The sequence below is a fragment of the Cryptomeria japonica genome, chromosome 9 (genome assembly GCF_030272615.1).
Source record: "Cryptomeria japonica chromosome 9, Sugi_1.0, whole genome shotgun sequence".
NCBI lineage: Eukaryota > Viridiplantae > Streptophyta > Pinopsida > Cupressales > Cupressaceae > Cryptomeria > Cryptomeria japonica.
Genome location: NC_081413.1, coordinates 191,278,294 through 191,294,123, shown reverse-complemented (window position 1 = coordinate 191,294,123; position 15,830 = coordinate 191,278,294). Strand labels below are relative to the sequence as shown.

The following is a 15,830-nucleotide window of genomic DNA, read 5'->3' as shown; positions in this document are numbered from 1 at the left end:
TGAGATATCACTATTTGAAAATCGCCTGCAAAATTATAATTTCTAGAAAATTTCCCTCGCAGCTTCAAACTTCAGATGCCTCTAGATTTGGCCTCCGAAGTTTGATTTGGATGAAACAAAAGACAAAATTGACTTTCTTGGACCTCCTCAATCCAATGGTAACCTCATATTTGATTTATCAAGCTTCAATAATAACCTGCAATAGAAAATTCCAAAATGCAAACCCCAAATAGCATCAAATTTCTCTCAATTGGCAAACCAATGACACCCCAATGGCTTTGATACCATGTGAGATTTTGCCAAGATCAAGAGGCAATGTAAAGCACAAATAAGAGAGAATAAAATATATGATAGGAATAAACTGTATTCTATCAAGATGCAAAATATGATCAACTGGATCATCAATCGATACATACAATGAATATGAGCCTTCTTATATAGGCAAGGCTATATGGATATGTGAGCACACAAACATGACATGTGGCTCAATAAGAAACAAGAGTAGGTAGGAAATAGGTGTGGGTAGGTAGGAGAAACAATATAATAGTCCACGTGAGGTGGATCACCCACTGAATGTGGAGTGTAACAACAAGATCAACACCATAAAAGGTGGAAATTATCCTACACACACTATCCCAATGTGGCACAAACACCCAAGTATATCATACCCAAACTATTATGAAATGCATTTCCTAAGTAAACTTAACTATAGTGTAATAATATCCATGATGAATAATTATTTACACCAACAAAGATGAAATAGTTTGGACCAAATTGTTTATAGTGGCTTTGATGGGTGAATTGGAGTTACAAATGTTAGATTGTGATGGAACTATAACATTATGATAGGTCTAGGTGAAGCATTAGAATAAGTAGGTGGAACATTATGGTAAGTAGGTAAAGGAGATGGTTGGGAAACAAATGGAAGGCTAACAAAAGGAGTCGTGTAGGAGTATTAATTGATAGGATTGCCCCCATGACTAACATGTGTAAAATTAACATTTTGTGTAGAGGTAGCCATGATGGAAGATGTATATGTAGGCTCATTAGGCAAATGTGTAGGAATATGAATGGAAGGTAAAACTTGATTTATATAATTTGAATAACCAAGAACTTCGACACAAATTTTCATTGGCATAACAAATTTGTCCATTATATGAGAAATACTACGCAACACATTCACACCTTGTTCACCACTTTGAATCCTCCTCCTCAGATCCTTAATCAAGGGGGCTTCCTCTCCACCCAAGTGTTATTGACTCATTTATTATTGAAGATATCATCTAATTTTTGGTCAAGTTTCCCCAATTTTTCAATAACCACTTATGTTAAAGAGTCATCCTCGTCATGAGAAGCACGAGAGGAATGTTTCTCCATAATGCTAGGTATGTATTATGTAGGAATAGAGGATTCACTCAAGTTCCCATGGAGTAGGTTAGATGAATCAGGCTCAATACCCTTAGCATTCAAACTTTGGGAAACCATACGTCTATAACTTCTTCTCACTAGGATATTGAATTTGGGGCAAAGGGTCATGAAACTCATACACAAAGAGGGCAAAGGTAATGAAAATAATTTGTACTGACAATGTCTCTCATACAATTTATAACAAAATAATGCAATTTCGTAATGAAATGATTAATTAACCACTCATAATGAAATGATTAATTAAGGAAAATGCACTATAGAAATGATAGATTTGAACTATTAATGCTTCTGAATCTAAAAATGATATGCAATAAAAATCAGATCTAAGCATATCAATTAGAAATTATGCAATGCACAAGTTAGGTTCAAATGGGGTTCACTAGTCTCAACATGCAAATAGGAATCAAACTCATTCACAAAAAACATCACATAAAGGGGAATAAAGTCCAATAGGCCCAACCTCAAACCTATTGAAAATAGTTGGGCAAACTATTGGATCTTATTCACCTTGTTTGAGTTGAATTTGTTGTAATTGGATAAGATAGAACACGAACTAGGGCTAGTGATGCAAAATTGAGAGAAATTGCCATGAACAAAGAGTTTCAGAATATATATGAAGACATTGAGTACAAATTTGGAAATGGGAAGCAAAGAGAAACCTACATTTGAAATTTGAGCTTGGAAATGTCAAACTATGAGGCTAGGCAACCTAGTCCTTAAGGTGTCATATTCATATACTAGAAACAATTTTGGGATTAGAATGTCGCTTAGATTCTCCTCCTGAAATTTCATCGAAAAAGTCTCAGACACTATTCGTTGATTGCCAATGTCCAGGGTTTTTTGGTTCTTCAAAAATTGGTTCAATTTGTATGTTTTGGATCTATATTCCTCCTCTTCACAATCTGTCACCTACACACACAAGAGAGGTAAAATGTTGTTGGGTTGTTTATCATCCTAAATTATACTCCCTTACAGTTTTGTCCTCATTTGGGCCCTCACCTTGGTGTTCGTCTCCTGAGGCCTGATTGGAGCCCTGATTTCGCTCACACCATGCACCAAACTTAATTTTCTCAACATACACCACTTTCTCCTCCAATTTTCTATGTCCTTGATTGGTCAGGACCAGAGAGATAGGGTCTTGGTCCTCCTAATTAGGGCCCATTTTGGGGCCTCTTTATGGTCATTTGAAATGAGCGGGAATCCTGATCCTATATCGGCTCATGTTAGAAAATTAAGTTGTTTTTCAACTAGCATGTATAAAAGGAGGTCTACCCCTCTCATTTTGAGATCACCTATCACATCCATCAAGTATTCAAATTCAAGTGAGAAAGCAATCAATCTTATTTCAAGCATTGGAGCAAAAGTAAGGTCAATATTTAAGCATTGGAGATGACATTCATGTTCTATGTTTTACGAAGGCTACATGAAGCTATAATTCCTTGTGAAGATAGACAAAACTTCATAAAAAGGTATATCATTAGTGTTTCAAACATTTTCAGCATTTCCCTCAAAAGGAAATCATTTCCATTACAACAATTCATTTCTATTTCATGGTTAATTCCAAAATGAGAGTTTGACCTAAGGCAAACACCTATTCCCAACAAATTTCCCTTCTCTACTGTGTGCAAGAGCAAGTACGAAGCTGAAATTCTCAGGATCAACTTTATTCACAGAGACGAACATATTCCCTTTTGGATGATGAAAAGTTCGGAGGACCAGAGCGATGGGCATTTTGGTCCTGACAATTCAGGACGATCTTTTGGGAACAGATCCAAACACTCACATATTGCTCAGATCCAGGTTCATAGCTCTGTTTAATGATTGTAGCTCACTGTTTATGCATAATTATTTTAATTTCAACACATTTACCCTAATTTCAGCATTATTAATCAAATCAATTCAAATTAAAGGGAAAGAAGAGGCACATGTCTAAAACCCTTGGAATATGATCAAGATCTATATCTATTAAGGTTAGATCTATCAAATTCCTCTTTCCTTAATGTAATTGGCCCCTAAGCAAAAATCGAGGGTTTTACTTCATCATTGGGTGAAACCTTAGTTTTTCACCACATTACAGGTTGATAGGGGTTTGCCTAGGTCAAACACCGAATTAGGAATTAACCATATGATGAATGAAATGGAAAAATGGTAGATCTAGAAATAAAATGTCAAGCTGGAATATTATACATTCTGTATGAATTTGCTTTGCCTCGAAGCCTTCATAAAAAGGTTGATGTTGCCATGTAGGATTTCATGGATGTCTTCATATTAACTTGATCATGGATGCCATTTTGATAGCTTGAAATTTGAATATTTGACCTCTCCTTCGTTGCTCCAACAATGCTCGATTGCTTGCTCACTCGAATTTGAATTGTGGAGTGAATTTCCTTGATGAGAGATGACTAGGAGATGTTTCAAATGAGGGGATAAGACTTGCTTTTATACCTAACCTCACGAATATTAAAAATTACGAAGGCCAACAATGGAAATCAATTCGCACTCAGTATTTTCAGACTATTAAAGGGTTAAAAAATGGGCCCCTTTGGTCTAGACTACGATGCCCAATGCCCTAGTTTAGGAGGACTATGACACCTAGTGCCATGGTCATGTCCATCTAGGCCGAATCAAGGTCCAAGAATTAGAGCAAAGAATGAGAATCATAGATTTGTAGTTGGTGTGAACAAAACTAGGCATAATTAGAGCATAGAAGGCAAAAACATTGAAGTGGGGCCTAAGTGAGTATGAAATTGTATGTGGATACAATTTATGACACTAAAAAATGCTAATTCTCATTTGGAAAGATAGAAATTCAATTGTTTTGATTTTTTTTTGTATATCAACTTTTCTACTGTACCATCTTTAGTCATTTCAAACATGTTAATGCAAATTTAGGTTTATATCAATAAAGTGGCCCTAAAGGTGGCACATTTGCAAACCTTGTTGGATCAATAGGGTTATGCCTTTTATGGCATGTTTCCCTAGTGTCACCACCTCACAATTGATCACCTTGACAAGACCCAAAGGCATGACCACTCTAGCTCCTTTAAGTGTTCTTAGAGTTACAAAGGGTGGCCTTCTCCTTCATCAATAAGAAAACATGTAGGTCGATATCCTCCCCATGTAGGTTAGTTTGGTTGATCTCAACCTTGATTTCTCCTTGGCATCTTCTCATTGATGCAGGCAGAGACAAGATACATTTCCTAAATTGAATTTGACTATTTTTCATCACCAAAATGTTTGAACTAAAGATTGATTACAATGGTTCCTACTAATCAATTGAAGAGAATGACGATATTGATCTTACTAGATGCAGACTTATTGATCATGAAAATAATTTACCCAATAAAAAATGGTGTTGCTATAATGATAAAGACCCTTCCATCACCTTGAATTTTATAGTTTTTACAACTTTAATTCTATTATCATATTTTTATAATATTATGATTAATTGTTTCCCTTTTGAAACTGAACTATATTGTACAATAGTTTCCTTGATTTGCATATAACTTTGAAACGTAATTCCAAACATAATTTTTGTAACCTAATGTTTTCCACAAATTTGCAGGATCATAAGCAAATTCTACAAGTTTTATTTGCTTTTTTTTTTTTTCAATTGAAGTAATTGCATAGCATTTACGCGCAAATATGAAGCTGTAGCCCTGTAATTTTCGGCAACAAATCACATTTTTACAAAACGCACAAGTAAATCGCAGCTGCTCAAAAGGGTTTAAAAAACGAAAAAAAAGAGACTGCAAAGCGAAGACGCGATTCATCGAAGCGTCGAGCTTCGAACTCCAGACCTCTTGAACCAATTAGATCTGCTGGCAAAGAAGGGTTTAAAGTAAAGCTTGGATAGAAATTGAGATTTCGTGGTTCTAATTTCTTCGTTCGAGTAAATGTTCTTACGCTGACGGCATCGGTTGAGTTTCGCACACCAGATCTGGTTTAGAAAACCTGTCTGCTAGGAAATGGAGAAATCATGCAGCTTGCTAATCCACTTCGACAAGGGCACGCCGGCCATGGCCAACGAGATCAAGGAATCCCTCGAAGGCAACGACATTGACCGCAAGATAGACGCCCTCAAGAAGGCTATCATGCTTCTCTTGAATGGTGACACCCTACCTCAGCTCTTCATTACAATTGTCAGGTAAAATTTTATTATTTTATGTATTTTGTTGTCTGCGCAGATGATCCATGTTTCTTTCTATTTATTTTAACATTATTTTTACATATCAAGTTTCAGTTGATCTGAATTCTCCTTGTGGATTTTCTTTCTGAACTCTTTCCAATCATTTTGATCTTTGTTTTTTCGCATCTGAAGTTTCATTTGATCTGAATTATTATTACTATCATCTTTTCATTTCTTCTTCTCTATTGGATTGCTTTTTTCCTCTGAAGTTTTATGTGATCTGAGCACTCCTTGCTTGTTTTGTGGTTATAATGCTCTCTCTTATCCGAAGTTTTATTTGATGTGAATTTTGCCTACGTGTCGAGTGCATAGATACTCTGTTATATCGCTGAAGATTTGTCAAGTGCATAAATGTCGTGTTATATCGCTGAAGAATTATTGAAATTTAATCCCAATCTGTGGACTTTGCAAATCTTGGTAGAGTGCATAAGCACACTGCTTTGTAGCTGAAGGATTTCTGAGAGCGGATTCCTATGTTTTGGGTGCTTAAATGACCTGTCAGTCCAGAATGAATGATTTTACTAACATCCACCAGACCGATCATTCTATGGGACCAGGAAATCACAGTCTAAGATAACTTCATATTCTTTTCCATGTCAGATCTCCTTTAATGAATCTTGACCAGAAAACTAGCAGTCTGATTGATCTTATCCTCGCCAAATAAATGATTCGTAAATACTTTGCTACATAGGCTAAGAATAGTTGAGATCGATCCCTATCTGTTGAGTGCATAAATGCCCTGCCAGCCGAGTGCACAAATACTCTGTTGAATTGTTGAGATTCAATCCGCATGAGTTGAATGCAGGAATTCCCTCTTGGTCGTGTGCATAAATACTCTGTTATATTGCTGAAGGATTTTTGTAACTTGAAATTGAAATGCAAAGTGTAGTAGTATTGGTTTTTCTGATTTTTTTCAATTCATTAAAAAGATAGGCGCTTTGAAGTATTCTTTTCTTCTTTGCTTTTGAAGCATTTATCTCTGCAACTTTTTTATTTGATTTATCTTATTTTTATTGGGTGGGGGCAAAATAGTCCTATTGTACATCTGAAGAATAATTGCAATCACAATTCTTTCAATGAATGGTCTTCTTCTTACTTTTTAATTTTTTACTGTTGCATTTGAAGTTTTATTTGATCTCAGCACTACTTATGGGTCAAGGCATGAATCCCCTAGTGCATTATTGAAGATGTGTTGAGAGCTAAACGCATTTGGTGTAGAGTTGTCAAGAATGGTACACATTTGAAGTTGGATCATTTTTCCCTCTGCATGTTGAACATAATTTGCTTTCAAGTTATTCTTTTCTTCTTTGTTTTTGATGTTTTTAATTTTTATCATTAAGCATTTTCTTCAAATGAAGCTTTATCTGATCTACTTATCAATCTGGCGCACAAATGGTATACTACATTGAAGCTGTTGAGAGCGCAGCACTATTGGTTTTTGATCATATATTTTCACTCCTTGGAATAAAATTTTCTTTCAAACAACTTTTTTCATCTTTGATTTTAAACTATATGTCTCCACGCATTTCTTCATATGAAATTTTCTTCAATCTAAACTTTTGATATTGGTTGATTGAATAAATGCTCTATCAGTTGAGAATATAAATTCCCTATTACATTGCTGAAGAGCTGTTTAGGAGTATTGTTTCTTCAACTTTTCTTTTAAGCAGCCTTTTTATATGTTTGAATCTTTAATCTCTGTACCATTAATGCTATCCTTAATATTGATTGTTATTCTCAGGTATGTGCTACCCTCAGAAGATCACACGATCCAGAAGCTCCTTCTATTATATTTAGAGATCATTGATAAAACAGATGCAAGGGGCAAAGTTTTGCCGGAAATGATCCTCATTTGTCAAAACCTTAGAAACAACCTCCAACACCCTAATGAGTACATCAGGGGTGTAACCCTGAGGTTCCTTTCAAGGTTAAATGAGAGCGAGCTGATTGAGCCCCTGATTCCTTCTGTTCTTGCCAATTTAGAGCATCGCCATCCTTACATCAGAAGAAATGCTATTTTGGCAGTGATGTCTATCTACAAGCTGCCACAGGGGGAAAACTTGCTTGTAGATGCACCTGAAATGATTGAAAAGGCTCTGACCACTGAACAGGATCCCTCAGCCAGAAGAAATGCATTTTTGATGCTCTTTACGTGTTCTCAGGAGAGGGCTGTCAATTATTTAATCAGAAATCTGGATGCTGTGCCACAATGGGGTGATTTGCTGCAGATGGTTGTGCTTGAGCTGATCCGAAAGGTATGCAGATCAAACCCTGGGGAAAAGGGGAAATACATCAAGATCATCATTTCTTTGCTGAATTCGTTATCTACAGCTGTTGTGTATGAGTGTGCATCAACTCTTGTCAGCCTGTCATCTGCCCCGACTGCAATCAGGTAAACAGATATACTGAGTATAATAGAATTAAGTTCAGAAAACTAAGTTTTAGAAATCAAGTATATAAACTCCTCTATTTAAGATTGAGATGTAATCAAGATGAATTTTATCCCTTAAGGTTTCTGTATAATGTAAGTGAGCATAGTAAATTGGAATAATGCTATTTTATGAAATTATTTTTCCAAACTCAGGGACATGATTTCTCTACTTAAGAGTTTGAGATGTTATAAGGATGAATTATGTCTAATTTTTTCATTATCAGGTAAGTGAGCATGCTAAATCATAATAGTGTTAAGTTGAGAAAACTAAATTTTGAGGTCGACTGCCATGTGGAATTAAGATCTAATTAGGAGAATTTTATGCTTTATTTTTATCATATTTAAGTAAGTGAGCACACTAAGTTGGAATAATCTAAAGTTCAGAAAACCCGATTCTTAGAAATCAAGGATGCAAAATACTCTATTTAAGAGTTGAGATGTAATTAGGATGAATAGATTTGAGTTTATTTTCCCGGTAGCTAATTGTCTCAATCATAATTTTGTTAGTCGTCTTGGTAATTTCTTTCATTGTTAAGGGTTTAATGTATGGCTTGCTTCAGTTTGCAAGACCAACTTCTGTAAATCAGAGATCTAAATTCTTATTTCTGAAAGCTGGTGTAACTGCCTTGGTAGGCACTTAAAAGTAGTGCAACCCAGCATCTAATTAAGGAGAAATTAATATAGTTTTCTAGAGGTACACATTCTTGATTGATTTAATTTTTCTATTGCTCCTGTGTGGAAGATTTGTTGTACCTACATTTTGGGATGATGGATGAAGTAGCTCACCTAAAATGTTAGCGCCCAGATCTTCCTTTGCAGGATTATCATGAAAAAATAAATTAATCAATTAAAAATGAGAAATTCTGAGTAGATGAATTATGTCTCTAAGTATTTTAATGAATGTGAGTTTATTTTATTTTAGGATTTTTTGTGTTGTTGCATAATATTATTTTGTGTTTGTTATCTTTTCCATCGACAGAGCTGCAGCAAATACCTACTGCCAGCTCTTGCTGTCACAGAGTGACAACAATGTAAAGCTCATTGTATTGGATCGGTTGCAAGAGCTGAAGGCATCACACCGGGATGTTATGGTGGACATGATCATGGATGTTCTGAGGGCACTCTCAAGTCCTAATTTAGATATTCGGCGCAAAACTCTTAATATTGCTTTGGAATTGATCACTCCTCGAAACATAGATGAGGTTGTCATGACCCTAAAGAAGGAGGTTGTGAAGACCCAGAGCACAGATTTGGAGAAAAATGGGGAATACAGGCAAATGTTGGTCCAAGCTATTCATTCCTGTGCCATCAAGTTCCCTGAAGTTGCTAGTACTGTGGTTCATTTGCTCATGGACTTCTTAGGGGATAGCAATCTGGCATCTGCAATGGATGTGGTTATTTTTGTGCGGGAGATTATCCAGACTAATCCTAAGCTTAGAGTCTCCATATTGGTAAGGTTATTAGACACTTTTTATCAGATCCGGTCTTCACTTGTGTGCTTGTGTGCTCTGTGGATTATCGGAGAGCACTCCCTTTCTCTTACTGAAGTGGAAAATGGTTTATCAACCATCAAACAATCTCTTGGGGAGCTACCATTTTACACAATTTCTGAGGATGCTGAGGTGACTGATTTCAGGTCATCAGCCACTAACAAACCTCAGCCTCCAGCATCTATGACTGTCTCCTCAAGGCGACCTGCCATTCTTGCTGATGGGACCTATGCAACTCAGAGTGCTGCATCTGAAATTGCCATTGCAAATCCTGTAATTCTGGGAAGTTCTGACTCGACCGGAAATTTGCGAACCATCCTTTTAACAGGTGATTTTTTCCTTGCTGCCGTGGTTGCCTGTACATTAACTAAGCTGATTCTTCGTTTGGAAGAGGTGCAGCCTTCTAGAGCAGATGTAAACAAGGCAGCTGCTGAAGCATTGCTAATCATGGTCTCTATGCTGCGCCTTGGTCAATCTAATGTTCTGCCACATCCCATAGATAATGACTCCTATGAGCGGATTAGTCTCTGTATACGCATTCTAACCTCTCCTGATGATTTGTTGAAAAGAATTTGGTTACAATCTTGCCGAGAGAGCTTCGTAAAGATGCTTGCTGACAAGCAGTTCCGGGAAATAGAAGAGACAAAAGCAAAAGCTCAGATTTCACATGCACAGCCAGATGACTTGATTGATTTCCGCCTTTTGAAGAACAGAAAGGTAAGATGTGTTACATTCTTGTCGATGATGCACATAATTCCCTACGCTATGATATTTTTGTTATTATTTTTATTGGAGTTCTATCATATGGTATTTTTCAATAGGATTCATCTCCAGTACATGCAAATGGATAAAACAAAAAGAATGTGGGTACTGAATTTTATAAAATTTCACAATACTGCAAAATTATTTAATTAGATTTTTTTTGTTAGTTCATGTTACCAAATCATATATCCTGCAACTTGCAATCCTTGATTTTTCTATTTGAATTTTGGTTTCAATGCTATGTTTTTTCATTTTTTCCAAAGCACCATGATGCTCAATTTCTATTGATTAACCTTAGCTTCTCTTTGTAACATTCTTTTGGGTGCACAGCTGTATTTATAGGTTGAGTATCATAGCTGTGTGTATCTCATCAGCTGTCACAAAGCAAAAATTACAATTATGAGGTGTTGTACTGACAAATTCCAAAAGTTACTGATTTTTGATATTCACATTGTTTTTCCCGTGTTAAATGTTTGCTAGGTTGAATATTGTAGCCTGTGCAAATTTCATAAACTGTCACAAAGCAAACATTTTGAAATCACAATTTTGTGACTTTCAAATTCCATTTCTTTGGCTCTTTTTGAATGTTTTTCTCCTATATATGAAATGTTGGGTTGATAGGTTGAGTCTTGCAAGTTGTTAGGTTGTCCTGAGATTAAATTGCAATTTTAATTGTACGAGTCAAAATGAAGGCCTCAATTTAAAAGCAATAATGAGTAAATTTTTATATTAATTAGAGAGTTTTTCTATATCACATTCCTTTCACATTTGAAAACCTTAAAATAACATTCACCATCTGTATGATAAGATTCAATCATGCAATATGTATACTTAGTGGTTTGCATTATTAACTGTAATTAAACACAGCCAATTATGATAGGTTTGTTATTTAAACTTCAATGCATTTGGCATATGATTTCTGAAGACTTGAAAATTGAGGTAACAGTGACAAACAATAATAGAAGTTAAAGGCTTTATAGTACCTCCAAATGTATTTCCTTCATGTCCTAGTTTTTCAGATACTAATTCATGTCTGTACTGTTCATTTTAGTGACATTATTTGTTAGTGTATGCGATACCCTTACACAGAAGGCATCATAACAAAAAATGCAATGTTCTATTCATCATGCAATGAATGAGCATCCCATCTAGGTCAACACGTAAGTCAATGCTTTTGTAGATCTCTTTCTACGTTGTAGATGGGTAAGTAAGTAGTGGGTTCAGGAAAATAACTCTATCCTACAGGTAATTTCTCCTTTGTGGATTTGATTTCTTTTTACTACCTTCAGGAATACACTCAGTTTTTATTCCCCTGCATTGGAACAAACTGACAGTTTATATTTTTGCCTCGACAATATTATTGTCATGCAACCAAATTTCTAAATTTTCTCAGCTTAAAGCTCAACTTGCTTTCATTAGTGCCAGCTATGAATCTCCTTCTATGTTTTGATGTCGTTTGCTGTCCTTTGCGTTATCTCTTAACATTTATCTTATCATGTTATTTAATATATATAACTTCATCTATTTCTTATTCTATTATTCTACTAGTAACTTTCTCCTCTGACTCCATGTTTTCTATTTAAATAAACAAGGAACATTTGGGATGTGGAAATTTGTGTACATAATGTAATGGGATTATTCTAATTGACTCGCTTGGGTACTTCTTGTTGGTCTGGAGTCCTAATTTCATTCGTGCCAGAAGCCAAAGTCATTTCAAACTCACACCAGCTTTGGGATCTCTGAGTTCACTCCTTTTGATGGGCATATATGATAGTGGTTCTTCTGTAGGTTTGTTTTACCCAATTTGATGGCCTTAAGTAGCTTCTCTTAGTGTATTCCTTTACATATTATCAACATTTACAATTTTCCTTTTTTGTTTTAACATTTTTTTTTCATTATGCTATCTTCTTCCTTGATAGCTATCTGCTTGGTGTTTACAGCCTTCTGCTTGTCCAAGCCAGTTTTCTTTCAATTATTTTCGACATTGTGCTTGCATTTCTTTGTTACTTGATAGCATCTTGTGTGTTGGTCTTCTTACTTGCAAACTCATTTTCTTGTTTTTTTGCTCTTTTTAACCTTCTAAGACACTACCTCACATTTGTAGTTTTGTTGTCACACGTTACAAACTGGCTTGCCTTCTAGTGTCTGTGAATAACAAGTTCTCACATTGTAGCTTCCTTTCTCCTTTTGCTTGGAAGACATTCCATCCTCCATAGAGAAGCCTACTATCTTAATTTCAACAGTTGTATTTCTTGTAATTTATTAGCTATTTTCAGGCTTCTCATCATTCATTTTTCTGTGACATTTTTTCTTCTGACATGAGATATTGAGTTTTTTATACTCGCCTTTCTAAGAGTGGAATTTTGGGAGTAGTTTTTCTCCCATTAGACATGCTTGCCATTATAATCCAACGTTCCTATTTTTAGATCTCAACATCTTCTCATCTTTCTTGTGATTTTCTAGTTGCTCCATTGGATCAGTCTCGGCTTCTCCTTGTTTGTTTGTTAGGAAATAAGTAACAATTTCCACATTAATCCTACAAGGACAGTATTGCAACTTCTTCAGACCTAACAAAGTTTCAGCAGCATAATGGCTTGTAAATAGCACTTAGAAAGATAACCAGAATAGGGAATGAAAGAGAAAAGAAATAGAAGTACTTCCCATAAGATTAGAGACCACTATATTCTAGGAAAATCCTCCTGGGTAAAAAACCTATCCTCTAAAGAACCACTCGTCATATTAACAACAAAACATGTTTATGATAGAATGGGAATTTTATCCATGCTAAATAAGAGAATGCCATCTCTATGACATGTTCCTCAACTTGTGACCAATCAATCACCATTTCATTGCTTTGGAAACATGCATCCAACACCATGCTATGTAATCACAACTTAGAGCACAAAAGATCAACACTCTTCAATTTTAGAAGAATTCTGGCAGCATTCCAGCAGTGTAACTGTGCACTTGCTACACAATACCACTATTTATGTGCATGCTTATATAGACCAAGCAAGGCACAAAACCGCCAAGTAGCATTACTGTTGTCACAAAATTTTGCACCCTTGTTGAGCTATCAACTCAGCAACCTCGTGAAACATAGAAACAACTCCAAAGTGTGGGACCTTGCACAATGGGGTTGAATCTTCGGAGAAGGCCGGCTTCCTTCTCAATCTGAGTGAGGTGTTGAACCAACTCAACACTCCAAATTCTATTTCTAAACCTATCCTAGCAGCTTGTAGAGGAAAAGGGAAGAAAGAAACGTTAAAATGAAAGGACGTGATGCACCAAGATAAGAGATGTTTCTCTCCCCACCCAGAAATGACACAGAATCAAACGAAATACCTAGGAGATGCACAAACTTTAGTTGCATGAATGACCCCAAACACATGTATGGAGGTTAGAATTTGTTGAATGTCAAAAGGGAAGAAGGTTTCCCACAAGTCACACTCAAAAACAAGTTAACACAACATATACATGAGAAAAAGCCACAAAACACACTTATAATGAAGGTAAGGAAACATATGCAACATGCATAAGTTGAAGGTAGGCGAGAATGATAATTTCAATTCATTCTAAAGCCAATGGCCAAACTTACAGTTTCAGAAATGGAAAAAAGAGAAGTGAAAGAGCAAAGAATAGCTCAAGCCAGTAGGGAGAGAACCCTTTACAATGAGGCTGAACAATCTATATATAGCAAACTGGTCGCAAAGGAGAGACCAATGGTCAAGGAGAGGAAGCCTTGACCTTGGCGTGCACAAAGGAATGTTAGTTAGGGAAGGCAGGGAGGTATAAGACTTGATATGGTGTGTATGCAAGCAACCTCGCCATACCCTGACAAGGCAATCCCAAGAAGAAAAGTACTTCTAGAAGGTTGATTATCTGACATTCCAAAGTCAGAGCATACAATATTGACATGAAGGCCATCAAGTAACCATAAATAAGCATGGCTCTGGACTCCACTTAATGAGAACCTGCAAAAACATTAAATGCGCCCTTGTAGCTCCATGAATGAAAGCAGACAAGTTGCAAGGGTTGGTGGAGCATTAAGAGCCTTGAGTATTGATCACGTCATCTAAAAGTGTCGCAAGTCATCGGAAGTCGGACATCGGGTCTTGCCGCAAGGGGAGAGGAGTCTTGGAACTTGGGGGTTTTGAGATTCCGGGGTCATGAGAAAAAAGCTTGGAATGTGGAGGTTTCGGGATTCTGTGGTCATGAGGAAAAGGTTTGGAACCTGGGGGTTCCGGGATTCCGGGGTCATGAGGAAAAGGCTTGGAACCTAGTTCCCGACAAGACAACACTTAACCCCTCATGACCTTTGGCTTTGTTTTTGATCAATTGGGGCAGCGCTGGTCCATGGAACATATCTTTGATCGGTTCTCACTGATGGACCAAGGATGTCATAAAATGACAACAATTACAAAACCAAAGAGAACCACATGCATGTGTCTGGGAGTTGCAAGAATTTTTCTAGAATATTCTATAAGACCTTTAGAAATGGTATCCTTTTTTAGATAGGATAAGATGGCCCCACAAAAGGACAAAACCAGATGAGCATGATCTTACTTAACTGCACAAGGTGACACAGAACAAATCTGAGCACCCCATGTGGTAAACAAAACATGTAAACTCCACAATGATTGTCTTACAAGTAACCCCGTTGTAGATTCCTTTGACATGCATAAATGCAAATACCAAGTGTCCAGTGATGCCTTACAATGTAACCTCGCACATTATGTCTCTTACAATCAATATTGCCAAGTGTCCTGGAGAATATTCCATTCCACATGTGCCTCCATCCACTACATGGATGCTCCATTCAATTATCTTTTAAGACATTCACATTGAATAATCAATAATATTTTCAACATTATAGTCCTACCCTGGATTACAATATTATTCTATTAAGATTTGAAAGGTGAGTAGCATTGCTAATCTTAACATTGTTTAACTGGACGGTATACTGGGATTCATTAGTGATACTGTAAATTACAGTTGGGCATTTAGAAGGAGAAGAATGTAATTTGTATCCATGACAAATTGATGTTGGACTTCATGGATTGATGGTAGCACTCTGTCATAATTTTCTGAAGGGTCATCAGACCATGCATCCAAGTTTTTCTTCTAATGCTTTCTAATTGCCGTCTTTATGGAGTTATAACAGATTAAGAAATTTATGGCAACATATGTTGACATGATCATGATGAGGTAGACATCCTGTCTAGTTCATTTATGATGTTCTATTGCTATGGATTGAGATTCCCATAAACACCAGGGTTCAGTGTAACTACTAAATTCTAATTCCTTTATTTTTAGAGAGTTTTTCTCTCCTTGCATGCTTCAGATAATTTACAACTTTGGGATTCTTCATTTCCTTTTTTCATAGAAACATGTTACTTAATATCTTATTACTTACTAGTTTCTGCCCTAGACAGGATACCAAAGGTTTCACTCCAAACAAAATAATTCAGAGCCAACCAATTGGGTGCAAGAATTTCAATCATACGATTTTGATACTGTAAACAAACAT

The 15,830-nt window shown here is 36.2% G+C and overlaps 1 protein-coding gene across 1 annotated transcript in view; it reads left to right on the top strand.

Annotated features, from left to right (window-relative positions):
- Nucleotides 1-5,043: 5,043 nt before the first annotated feature.
- LOC131040957 (coatomer subunit beta-1) overlaps nucleotides 5,044-15,830 on the top strand; it is a 31,468-nt gene continuing 20,681 nt past the window's right edge. The window contains exons 1-3 of the mRNA XM_057973921.2: nucleotides 5,044-5,575; nucleotides 7,359-8,009; nucleotides 9,028-10,255. Coding sequence (XP_057829904.2) covers nucleotides 5,397-5,575; nucleotides 7,359-8,009; nucleotides 9,028-10,255 — 2,058 coding nt within the window. The 5' untranslated portion in view covers nucleotides 5,044-5,396. The remainder of the gene's footprint in view (nucleotides 5,576-7,358; nucleotides 8,010-9,027; nucleotides 10,256-15,830) is intronic.